Here is a 13,657-nt window from a genome sequence, read left to right on the forward strand (position 1 = left end):
AAGGACTGGCAAATACACTATGTAAGGGCCATGGTAAGTGGACTGTAAATTAAATTCTTGTTAAGGAGAAAATTGGTTTTATTTGGTCAGCACGACCGACAGTTTTGGAGACTAATTTAGAAGAGACAGATGTTGGTTCTTATGGAAACAAGTAAACAATCAAAAATGCTTTGAATTAAGAACACTTCTAATACCAATGTTGCCAACATTATTGCGCCTCTAGAGTGAAATGAAATTCAGTTAAATTAAAAGCATATTAACGTGAGCAACATTTAACATAAATGCACAAGAAAGATTCTACCTCTAGAAGTATAACTACTATGCTAGAAAAAAGTTAAAATAAAGTACATTAATGCTATGCACATTACATTGTATGACAATATTTTAAAGTCATATTATTCCTATCGATAAATCTTAACATAACACATGTTATATGAGATAACAGAATTACAATAACAAGTAAATTAAATTGCACAAAGACCGCGTGCATATAAATTCAACAAAGTTGAGTAATGTAAATAAACCCTTTGTTTATTTACACTATAAGAAAGACACATATGTATATATTTCTATACATAAACTAAATTTGGCTATGTGTCTATAGGCAGTACACATATTTTTGTAATAGACCTATTATGAGTATGACCGTTAGGCAAGCGTACCTCTACGGCGCGTACTATACCGTCCTTCCCAGGAAACAAGTTGGTCACTCTCGCCATGGGCCACTCGAGGGGAGGAGAACTGTCACTACGGAGTATTACTAAACTAGCGATGGCTACATTAGGCATAACCGATTGCCATTTTGTTTCATAAAGATCAGGGTTATGCACTGTGGTTGTAAGGCACAGAGCGTCGCTGGTATGGTCAGCTTTCAACTCAGGCAACTCGGTGGGAATAGGTGAATTTTCTTATTACAATTTACTGCAGACAGCTGCGTGCGTCCAGCGATGATCACTCCGAACGGTATCTGCACTAGTGTAGGGCCTTCGGTGTCAGTGCATGTTATTGAAGTACTTGTTGCTGCGGCACCCGATGTTGTAAGGCTCGATGCTGAAGTACTTGCACTGGCTGAAGTCACTGCAGGTTGGATGTGTGCCATCTCTTTGTTGATGAACTCAGGCCGAGGTAGGAGAATAATATAAACATTGTAGCGGAGGCTGATGCGCAGCTGGCTTTTCTTTTGCAGCTACATGATGGCTGACAAATCTCTGCGAGGGCCCCTTCTGCACGTCCGTGTTTTCGAATTCTAGGGCACGCTTTTCAACGTAACCTAGTAACTTCTTTACCGTAGGTGACACATCACTTTTTCGTTCCAATTGAAAAGCCCTGTATGTCTGCTGGTCAATCTTCCTTGCGAGGATGCAAATGATTATGTTGTCCCATTTGTCAACAGGCTCACCCAAATTCTTCAGAGCAGCTACGTGTTGCTTAACAACTGTGAATGTCTATATAATTACTCGAGGTAGCTTAAGTTGGTTCGGTTTTGGAGAACTCCCAGTAGTAGCGTCACTGCTGGAGTTCGTTGGTTGTTGGCTGTCTCCCTGGCGAATAGTATTTATAATGCTGTCTAACTGCGCCAGCAGCATGACGTAATTTTCTTCTACTTCTTCGTCGTCGGTAGCTAAAGTGGCTGGTGGGGAAGAGAAGAGAGAGGCTATCTTGCTTGTAAGACGCTCATACTCACTAAACGCTTGTATTAGCCTAGTTCGCTTAGCTTGTACAAGTTAAACGGGAGAATTTAATAGCGCGTTATTGTCTAAACTATTTTTCAGCCTAGTTATAGAGGCTTTGGCACGGCCTCGGGCTGCGATGGCCTCTTTTTGTTCAGTGTATTGTTCCTTGGCGATAGGCGTTGACCATGGATGGCTTTAGTTAATTTATTTCAATTTTGGGAATTGGGAGCGCAGCTATTCAAACACCAGTTCAGATCAAAGACAATTTTTATTTTTTTCTTCTCATGCGACCACAGACCAACCATAGACTATACAACATGCCCCTTTTTAAAAAGAAAATAATATGACAGATGACATTGACAGCTACTTTTGACATTTCACATTATTTTGTCATTTGGCAGCTAACCTATTTACGCTAGGCAAACATTAGCATTAATTATCATTAAATTGAAATATTATCACAGTATCAAATTCCATTATCCTATTTCAAATACATTACAATTAGTATACATAGCATTGCAGTCAACATTTTTAAACATTTGTGAAACTTACACGTTAATTACAATTTACATCAGTGGAAACCTCGTCATTACTTCTTCTAGAATAAATATATTATTTTATTATGTTATGTTTACATGTCAAACTTATTAAATAAACACTTATAAATCTAATTTGTCTATTTTCTTTAACAATCTCCCTCTAGAACTGTATCGAGGCTCCTCAATCTGTTTCTCTGTTGTTGACATGCAAGGTAAGTTTTCACAGTTTACATCATCATCTACATCATTACTTATATCACTAATTACTGACGACTGACACAAAGACTCATTATTTAGACTAGTGATTGGACTTGACAAGTTTTCATGAGACTGATTAGACCTGAAACTTTCATTATTGTTAGCATTACAACTCGACTCTGAACTGACATCTACATTAACTTTTGGACTTGACTGACATGACTGAAATAACAAACAATCTGGGATATAATAACCTGTATCTCCCTTTTCTTTCTCTTTTTGAACATGACATGACATTTTATTGTACTGACTGACTGACTGACTATTTCTGTCTGTAAATACTTGACCAGGCTGACTCGGGTGCCTATGACTACATGACTGACTGACCTTGTTGGACTTAGACTCGACATCATTATTAGAATCAGACTCTGATCCTAACAGACATGACTTAAACAACTTAATGTGTTGAGAATTCCGCCTATACACTGTCCCATCTGACTTTTTGACAAAATAAGATCTAGGAAACTTAGTTTTAGACATAATTGTGCCTTTTGTCCATGTTACATCACTAGGATTTTTCTTGAAATAGACTATGTCATTATCATGAAATTCCTGTGCCGGAGATGCATTCCTATTATAGTATGCTTCTCTTTTTGCCAATATTTCTGACTTATTTTTAGAATGATCTGCAAATGTAATGACTTTGGGCTTTAGACTTTCTAGACTTGTAGGTAACTTAGTTCTAAGCTTTCTTGACATGAGTAATTCGGACGGTGACTTCAAATTTCCTCTAGGTGTTGTCCTATATTGTAACAACCCCAAATGAAAATCTATACCTGAATTTTGACATTTTCTCAAAATGTTCTTTATTATTTTTACAGATATTTCAGATAATCCGTTCGACCTTGAAAGGTGAGGACTTGACCTAATATGTTCAATGTCCCAATCATTGAGGAATTGGTGAAATTCTTGACTATTATATGGCGGACCACCATCACTAACTAGTTGCAATGGGATGCCATGCCGGGAAAATATTGACTTTAACTGTTGAATTACAGTCTGACTTCTAGAATCTGTATTTAATTGAGCAATTTCTATGTAATTTGAATAAAAATCGACGACTAGTAGGTATTTTTTATTATTGTAATCAAATAGATCTGTCGCCACCTTTTGCCATGGTAGGCTTGGTTGCTCATGTGACAATAAAGTTTCTTTTGTTTTATTTGGACTAAACATCATACACGTTTCACATTGTCTAACTTTCATTTCTATATCATGATATATGTTTGGCCAAAAAACTAACCCACGGGCCAAATTTTTTGTTTTTTCTATACCCATGTGGCCTTCATGTAAAATATTCAATATTTCAGAACGCATTGACTTTGGTATGATCACAGACTGATTTTTAAATAGTATTTCATCAATTACATGGATTTCATCACGAATATTCCAGTATGGTAAAGTTATAGGATCACATTGAGTTTTACTATTTGGCCAACCTTCAAAATAATATTCCTGTAATTTTACAAGAGTCAAATCTGACTTAGTATGATTTCTAATTTGTTCTAATTTATTTTCAGTTATGGCTAAGTTTGAAGTGAGTGACTTTACTTGACAAATGATGTTATTTTGGTTTAGGCCCATGACTACATATTCCCAATCCTACAGATTCTCTAATCTACAGAGTCCCAATTTAACAGATAACCAATTATACAGATTCCCAATTCAACAGATAACAAATTACACAGGTTCCCAATTTAAGAGACAACCAATTATACAGATTCCCAATTCCACAGATTCTCTATAATACGGATTCCCAATTTAACAGATAACCAATTACACAGGTTCCCAATTCTACAAATTCTTTATTCCACAGTTTCTTATCTCTACAGTTTCCCAATTATACAAATTCCTAAATGCACAGATTTTTTAGTTTATTTATTATCTATTATAAAACAGAGCCGCTTTCTTTGTAGTCAGATGAAAAACTTTGGTTAAATTTTTAAACTCTACAGATTAGCATCCTTCAAAATGACAGCCAGTAATTATATTCATCTAAAGAAATAGTTTTTTATCTAATTTGATACAACATACTTGTTGCCGACTCGCGGCAACACGATAATATTTACGTTACGTAACTATTAAGATCGAAATAAACGACTTCATACATATTGCGTGTTTATTTTCCGTATCAGTTTTTTCATACGACACATGTCAAAGTCAAAAATAATTAAATTCATAACAGAACATATATGTCTATAAAAAGGTAAGTGACGCAGGTTACACTCGTAGAAAGGAGTCCGCAACATACTCCCCGGCAATGCGCGAGTAAGCGCATTCAGGATCAGTCGGAAGGCGGACGATCTTCACAGCGGGGCGCCGCAGCACTCCCCGGCAGTGCGGACGTCGGCGACTCGTACACGTCCATCAGCTCCTGTGAACACTTTAATTATTATGCCCTTTGGCCAGATGTTGCGTGGTAATCCTGGATCGGCAATAACAACCACATCGCCTTCTCTTAGGTTCGGTCGTTCGCGAACATGTGATCTGGGTAATAACGTTGGCAAATATTCGTGGACCCAACGATTCCAGAAGACATCACTAAGTCTTTGGGCCTTTCGCCACTGTTTTCGTGTAATTAGGTCTTGGTCAGTGAAAGTTCCAAAATGTGGCATATTGTTTCGTCCCGCAAGGAGTAGATGGTTCGGGGTTATAGCCTCACGGTCATCTGGATGCACTGAAACATGTGTCAGAGGGCGCGTGTTCACTGTCCATTCCGCTTCGGTTAGCACAGTTCTCAAAACTTCTTCTGTTGGGAATTGTTCTCTAAGGGTTATGCTCAGCGCACTCTTGATAGAGCGAATTAGTCGTTCCCAACACCCTCCCATATGGGCTGATGCAGGTGGTATAAAGCTCCAGTCGATCCCTTTATTGAGGAGAAAATCCTTAATCAAGCCTTGATCGATTGCCTTGATAGACCTCTTGATTTCGGTGTCAGCTCCGTGGAAATTCGAACCGTTGTCTGAATAAATAACCATTGGCGATCCTCTGCGCGCTATCATCCTGCGTAAAGCTAGTATAACGGAGTCAGCAGATAATGATGCGGCCAACTCGATGTGCACAGCTCTACTCGTCATGCATGTGAACAGAGCACCGTATCGCTTCTCGTGTCTTCGTCCAATAGTCACCATCATGGGTCCGAAATAATCTAAGCCACAATGACTGAATGGTGAGTGATGATGTGCAAGTCTAGCTGGAGGTAAATCTCCAAGCGGAAGTCGCGTCGGTTGGGCTTTGCGAATTCGGCACAACTGACAAGATTTGGCAGCCTTCCTCACGCTGGGGCGCAAGTTGAGAATCCAATACTTCTGGCGTAAGGAATTCACAACAGTCTCATTATTTCCGTGGTTAGCTCGCTCGTGGTGATACATAATAAGTAATTTAACATATGGATGTTTGCCGTCCAATATAATGGGCTGAGTGAGATTCTGATCTACTTCGTTAACAGCGCCGGCTCTCCCCGCAATCTCAATAATCCATGATTGTCAATGAATGAACACAAGTCATGTAGTCGACTGTTCTTATCACAAGGCCTATTATTTCTGAAATCTTCCAATTCAATCGGGAAGCTTTGACTTTGAGATTGCTTTGCCCATGCCTCTTCAGCTCTTTTGATATGTTCCAATTTAAGACCAGTACGTTCCTTCGTTCGAATACTCTCCAGGAATGTAAAAACATGTGCTGTGGCTCTGATGAGTCTGAGCCATTTAGGTAATCTGGTGATGTCAGGCAAACATGTAGTAGTATATGCACTCACTGGGAGGACATCGTAGGTAGGTTTCTTAATTTCCAATAGGCTCGTTGGTGCAGCAACTTCACTGTGAGAGGGCCACCTTTCAGGCTGTTGGTATAGGAATGACGGGCCTTTGAACCATCGGTGTTCGGGATCTAAATTTTCAATTTCTCTGGTAGCGTCGTCTGCTACGTTATGTGACGTCGAAAGCCATCTCCACTCTCTGTTATTCGTATTATCTGCGATTTCACCCAACCGATTAGAAACGAAGGTTTTGTAGTTTCTCGGGTCTCCCTTAATCCATGAGATTACGGCTGAGGAATCAGTCCAAAAATACCTTTTAGCGGGTTTAATGGTGTCATGATCTTTCTCTATTGCACAAGCAAGTCGTGTCCCAAGAACAGCAGCTTGAAGTTCAAGCCTGGGAATAGAGACTGGTTTTAGTGGGGTCACGCGGGATTTACTGGTGACAAGCGCAACCCATATCTTTCCATCTTCTCGTACAAAACGCCAGTACGCCACTGATGCGTATGCTTTCTCGCTGGCGTCGCAGAAAATATGCAGTTCAATAGCGCAACTAGTAGGCTCTGGTGCGTAGTGCCGTGGAACTTTACATGTGCAAACATTAATAAGACGACCAATCCAACGCTTCCATAGATGTGCAAGATGATCGTCATCTTGCACATCTTGATCCCAACCTATTCCAGATCGCCATATTTGTTGAAGAAGGATCTTTCCTTGAATGACAATAGGCGTCAAAAGACCAAGTGGGTCGAACACACTCATGACAACTTTTAGCGCTTCTCGCTTTGTGGGTTTTCGCGTGTGGTCAATAATTTCGGTGGGCAATTTTGTCAGGTTTAAATTAAACCCAAAAGTATCTTCACACGGATTCCATCTTAGTCCCAGAATTTTGACATTTACATTGAAATCGAGGTTAACGCCTCCTGAGCCTCTTTTGCTTTCTTCAATTTCTTGCATAACGCTTTCGTTGTTCGATACCCATTGTGTTAAAGTGAACCCCCTTCCTTGTTTATATGCGCAACTTCTTTAGTGATTTTACGAGCTATTTCTACGGAATGGAAGCTGTGTAAATAGTCATCCATGTAGAATCGGGTCTTTATTGCTTCCACAGCCTCCGGATAATCCTCAGTGAAATCTTCTGCGTTTCTATTTTTTATATATATTGCAGTTGCTGGCGAAGAAGTGGCTCCAAAAATTACTGATTTCATTTCGAATTCCTTCATAGGCCCTTTTCTGTCAAATTCTCTCCAAAGAAAGCGTTGAGCGGGACGGTCCTCTGGTCTTATACGGATCTGAAGAAACATTTCTTTTATATCCGCAGATACGGCTACTTCGCCTTCTCTGAATTTAAAAATGACTGCTAACAGTGAGAGTAATAAGTCGGGTCCGGTGAGCAGTTTGTCATTCAGTGATATACCTTGCACTTTACTGGCAGCGTCGTGCACGATTCTGAGCTTTCCTGGTTTGTTAATGTTAGTAACTCCAAAATGAGGGAGATACCACTTCTTTGGCGATTGAACTGGCTCACAGGGACCAGCATACCCACTGTTCAAAAAATTGTCCATGTTGTCTTTGTATTTTTGGCCATACACCAAGTCTTTATCCATTTTCTTTTCTACAGATAATAATCTCTTTGAGGCGTGGGAAAAGCTCTTGGGCATTACAGGGTTATCCTCTTTCCATAAAAGTCCTACTTCCCATCTTTTGCCATCTTCTACCCTTCTCGCTGTCTTTTGTAGAATCGCAATGGCTCGTTCATCATCTTCATTCAACTTCATCTTATTCGTGACCCCTAGAGCGTCAATTTTGAAATAGTCTTCAATCAATCGATGTAAATCCTCGTCAGTGTGGCCTACGAAATGTACAGTGTTGGTGTGTGAATGGGAAAATCCATGCACAACCCACCCAAGTGGAGTCAGAGTGGCTAATGGTTCGGTTCTTTTTCCTTTACGAACCTCTTTCGTAATGGTCGCCTGCCAGTTGTCCAGGCCGATCAAGAGCTCTGGGACTCCATACTCATAGCATAGCCCAGTCTTGGGTAGGTCCTTTAGATGTTCGTATTCGTCGATGTTGGCAACAGTTTGTGGTGAAATCGGTAATTTTTCAACTGTTCTGACGTCGTATAATTTTAGTGGCACATTTGAGGGTCCAGTAACTTCTACGTCAAGACGTTGAGATCCGTGATGATCGGCGGTCGCGTTCATTCCAGTCAGGCTCATTGGTTCGGCGATCCCTTTCAGGCCAATTTCATTTGCGAGATCTTGCTTTAGAAGAGTTAGTGTACTTCCTCCGTCCAAAAAGGCGTAAGTTAATTTGGACTTTATTGGTCCTTGGATTCGGACAGGAATAAATTTTAATAGAACCCGAGATTTGTTAGCTCTGCCACAAGCCGTTGTCTCTTGTGGTGGTTTCTCAGTTTCTACCTCCGGGTTTGATTGAGGGCTCGATGTTGATGGGTGTACGAAGGCTGATAAATCGGGTTGACGAGGTGTTGGAGAGTGAAGTAGTCTATTGTGAGACATCCGGCATCCCTCTGTGCCACATGGGCGGGCTCGGCAGCTCTCTCTATGGTGCCTAGACTTCAAACACTTAAAGCAGACCTTAGCCTCTTTCGCCCATTCCCAGCGTTCATCAATCGACAGGCGGAGAAACTGTTCGCAGTTCTTGAGAAGGTGAGTCTTGGAGTTGCAGTATAGGCATAACATTTCTAGGGGAGCTTTGGGCTGACTTGAAGCATAACAAAGTTCAGGTTCAGGATCAGAATCACTATCTTCAGATATCGCATAATGAGTCTTGTGCTGTTGCATCGGTTTTATTGCAGTGCGGGTAGTCTCGTGCATCCAGTACTTTGAGGTAGTTTGGGCTTCCTTCTTTAAGAACTCTGACAGCTTGACAAGTTCAGGTTCTGTCTGGTGTTCATGTTCTAGGGCGTAACTAAGCCAGCGAGTCTTGAGGTGGGGTATCTTCTGTTTCAGGGTTCGTAAAAGCTCCATGTTGTGTAGGTGTTCAGGCTTTTTAAGGGCTTTGATAGTTGAGACACAATTTCGAACCTTGCAGGCAAATTTACTGAGCTGGTCTGTGTTGTCAACAAGCTTAGGTAAGTCTTTGAGTGCCTGTATTTCCTCTTGGAGTATCAGTTCCGGTAAGCCAAACCGTAGTTCGAGGGCTTCCATGATCTCGGCGACAGAAACATGAGTATCTAAAAGCGCGGCGACAGTGACGCGAGCTTCTCCTTTTAAACAACGGCGGAGTTTGGAGATGACTTCGTTTTCGGTCGACGAGGCTCTGGTGTCTGCAACGGCTGCTTTAAACGAAAGCCATTCGTTCACGTTTCCATTATAGTAAGGCAAGTCTTTTACTTCGCTTGGACGGCGAAGATTAGCTATCTCTCGAGCTAGTAGTTGTATATCCGAAACCGTAGGGTCGGGACGGGCATGGATAAATTCCTCATTTGGCGGTTTACGTGTCTGAACTCGTTCGACATATTGTTGACGTTCCACGTGGTTTGCTGGTTCATAGCGACGGGCTGGTTCGTCTTGTTCGTGGGCGTGTAGCTCCGTTGTCAACCATTTTTGAACGCGGCTACGACTAGTGCGGCTTGATTGCGAGCGACGGCTTCCCTCGGCGTCTAGACGTGCCAATGTTACTTCAAGTTCTTTCTGTATGAGGGTTTGTTCTAAGTTTAGTTTAGCTAGTCGTTTCGCGGCTGCTAGTTCAGCCTCCTTCTTTCTAACGACTACGCTACTAACGTTAGATCGAATGGTTTGTTCTCGTTCAGATATATTGTGGCTGACAGTGCTTGTCTTCGATCTTACTCTTAAAGAATTATCTTTGACAGGGGTAGACGTGGTCGGTTCTTTATTTTCAGCGGACGTACCCGGTTCCGGTTCTGGCTCTTGCATGTTCTTGGCGCGGCTCCTCGTGACTGGCCCCGACATAGTTCAGTTCGGTTCAGTTTGCTGGGGGAGTCAAACGGCGGCGCGGCGCTGGATCGTGCGGCTCGATGGACCACTATGTTGCCGACTCGCGGCAACACGATAATATTTACGTTACGTAACTATTAAGATCGAAATAAACGACTTCATACATATTGCGTGTTTATTTTCCGTATCAGTTTTTTCATACGACACATGTCAAAGTCAAAAATAATTAAATTCATAACAGAACATATATGTCTATAAAAAGGTAAGTGACGCAGGTTACACTCGTAGAAAGGAGTCCGCAACAATACTCAAATAACATATCATATTTTTATGGTGCTATTATAATATTTAATAATATTGTATAAATATATGTATTAGAGTAAAATTGAAAATAGTATACATATTTTCAAATATGGCCGTACTAATAGTTATAATCTGTAGAATTGGGAATCTGTAGGACTGGAAATCTGTTGGACTGGGAATCTGTAGAATTGGGAGTTTGAGGAAATGGGAGTCTGTATAATCACGAATATGTTGAATTGAAATTTTGTAGAATACCAATTATGTACAATTGTGAATGTGTAGAATCAAGATTCTGTAAAATTTAAATTATGTAAAATTGGGAATCTGTAGAATTGTGAATATGTAGAATCAAGATTCTGTAAAATTTAAATTATGTAGAATTGGGAGTCTGTAGAGATAGAAATCTGTAATACAAATCTGTAGAACTGGGCCTAAACCGTTATTTTCTAACTCATTAGCATCAAATTTCTCTATATTACCTGGGTGGCTAGCCGAATGGCACAATCGCTCACGAAACGAAGCGCTAGTAGATATCTATCTCTATCGCGCTTGCGTATTGGCGCGACAGAGCCAGCGGCGTATCGCTTTCGTTTGGCGTCGGAGAAATGCCATTCGGCTACGGGGCCAGATGATATTGGAGCTCTTGATAATGTATCTGAAACATACATTTCAGTACCTTTTGTGTATGACACAATTAAATCATATGCCTGTAATGTAATCATCATTCTTTGCAGACGAGCTGGCACATCGGACAAAGGTTTTTTAAATAGAGTGACTAAGGGCTGATGATCTGTTTCTACTTGTATGGTTTTACCATATATATATTGGTGAAACTTTTTACAACCATATACAATTGCATAAAGTTCTTTCTCAATTTGAGCATAATTTTGCTGTGCGCTTGTAAGTGATTTTGATGAATAAGCAATTGGGTTTTTTCCATGAAATATGACTGCACCGACTGCACTCTTTGATGAATCTACTGACATTCTTATAGGTTTGTTAACATCATAATGAACTAAAACTGGTGACTGTGTGATAAGGCTTTTTAATTCTATAAATTCTTTTTCATGACTATCTGTCCACTGCCAAATATTTTGTTTTTTAAGCAAACTTCTGAGTAGATTAGTTTCATTTGCTAAATTTGGTATGTACGAGCCTAGATAATTTACCATTCCCAGAAAACGTTGCAAGTCTTTGACATTTTCTGGTCGTGGCATTTTGACTATGGCTTCGACTTTAGATTTATCTGCTGAAATGCCATTTCTATTAAAAACATGACCTACATAAGTAATTTCTGACTTGTCAAACATGCATTTTGATTTATTAAACTTTAAATTTACTTCTCGAGCTTTTCTGAAAACATTTTCTAACCTTTCATTATGTTCTTTTTGATTTGAGCCAAATACTAGGATGTCATCAACAAAAATAAGTACTCCAGGCAAATCACTGAATATGTCTGACATTATTTTATGAAATATTTCTCCACTTGAGTTTATACCATATGGAAGTCTAAGAAATTTGTATCTGCCAAACTGTGTATTAAATGTACAAAGTTTACTACTTTCTTCATCTAACGGTATCATCCAATAGCCAGAATTAGCATCTAACTTTGAAAATACTGACGCACCTGCTACTTTAGAACGTAAATCATCTAATGTAGGGTATGGGAAATGAGGTCTTTTAATGGCTTTATTAAGAGGTCTCGGGTCTAGACATATGCGTAATTGACCATTCGATTTTTCTATAGGAACTATGGCATTTACCCAATCTGTAGGAGTTGTAACTTTCTCTATGACCTGTAACTCCTCCATTCTATCTAACTCTGTCTTAAGTTTTGGATGTAAAGCATATGGAATTCTACGGACAGGACAAACTTTCGGTGGAACATTTGTGTCAACATGTAAATGTGCCTTCTGAGGCAGACAGCCTAAACCCTCAAAAGTGTCTGAGTAAGAGTCCAACAAAGTTTTTACTGACCTGTCAGTTGTCACTTCATATAGTCGTTTGACGAACCCAAGTTCTTCAGACGTATCTGCACTCAGAATGGTTGAGCATTCACAATCCAGAACTATGAAGTTTATGTCAGCCAGTTTTCCATTTTCGAAAGTACCCGACAGTGTGATAGTACCTAAATTTTTTACTTGTTGTCCTGAAAATGAGAATATGTTATTATGCGATCTTTGGATTTGAATTTTTATATTCGTAGCCTTTTCTAGGCGTTTTAGCGTGTGAATGGATATAACAGTTGGATCTGCTCCTGTGTCAAGTCGACAAGTTAATACAAAATCATGACATTTAAAATTTACGCTCCATTTTTCTCGAGTAGACATTACATTTGTATTAATAGATTCAATGATAAAATTAGATTGACTAGCATAACATAATTTATAATTTTGACTAGGGTCTGATTCTGAACAAGTATGACTACTATGACTAGAAGTTACAGCACTTACTTTTTTATTTTTGTTGTTGAAACAACATTGAGCAAAATGATTTTGCTTTTTACAAATGACACAAGTCTTGCCTTGCGCTGGACATTTGTATCGGTGTACCTGGCCACATCTTCTGCAGGTCCCGTTGTTGTAGTTGCTGTTGTTTGGCGTTGAACTGCTGCGGTCTCGACCAACTCGAGTGTTGTATTTAGATCTTGATCGTGTTCTTGATTGTCCATTTTGGGAGTTATTTCTGAAATTCGATCTTGACTGATGTTTTGAGGTTCTATTGTTGGAAATCTCTTGCACTTCTTGAGCCTGATGATTACCTTCGTTTAATAACTTAGACCTTTTGCTTGACAATTCCAGAGTTTTCGCAATTTGGACTGCTTCACTCACTGTGGTTATCTCGTCGTTTTGTAGAAGTTTTTCTTTAATGATGCTATTTCGTAACCCTATGACGAACATGTCTTTTACGAGCGACTCTTTCAGATCTTCAAACTTGCATGATGCTGCTAAATTGTTGAGACATGTGACGTACTCATCTAAAGATTTTTCCTTTTGAAATCTTGTAAAAAAATTATATCTCTCGACGGTGGTGTTTCTACATTCGTTAAATTTCTGGTCAAATTTAAGTAAAATTGAGTTTAACGTTTCTTTAGTGCGGTCCACGTGGAATGAGTCAAATATTTCTAGTCCATCGTCGCCTATGGCATTCAGCTTCAGACATTTTCACAGATTAAATACAAAATCACTAAACAATAATTACAAC

At 39.7% G+C, this 13,657-nt stretch overlaps 2 protein-coding genes across 2 annotated transcripts; both read right to left on the reverse strand.

Moving 5' to 3' along the window:
- Window positions 1-5,903: 5,903 nt before the first annotated feature.
- On the reverse strand, window positions 5,904-6,989 carry LOC125228055. Its single transcript, XM_048132501.1, has one exon. The coding sequence runs from the start codon at window positions 6,987-6,989 to the stop codon at window positions 5,904-5,906; it is 1,086 nt and encodes a 361-aa protein (XP_047988458.1).
- Window positions 6,990-7,213: 224 nt separating this feature from the next.
- On the reverse strand, window positions 7,214-10,165 carry LOC125228056. The gene has a single exon (XM_048132502.1). The coding sequence runs from the start codon at window positions 10,163-10,165 to the stop codon at window positions 7,214-7,216; it is 2,952 nt and encodes a 983-aa protein (XP_047988459.1).
- Window positions 10,166-13,657: the final 3,492 nt, after the last annotated feature.

The sequence above is a fragment of the Leguminivora glycinivorella genome, chromosome 7 (genome assembly GCF_023078275.1).
Source record: "Leguminivora glycinivorella isolate SPB_JAAS2020 chromosome 7, LegGlyc_1.1, whole genome shotgun sequence".
NCBI lineage: Eukaryota > Metazoa > Arthropoda > Insecta > Lepidoptera > Tortricidae > Leguminivora > Leguminivora glycinivorella.

Coding starts and splice junctions, on each gene's coding strand:
- LOC125228055 (XM_048132501.1), bottom strand. CDS start 6,989: ATGAGTGTGTTCGACCCACTTGGTCTTTTGACGCCTATTGTCATTCAA.
- LOC125228056 (XM_048132502.1), bottom strand. CDS start 10,165: ATGTCGGGGCCAGTCACGAGGAGCCGCGCCAAGAACATGCAAGAGCCA.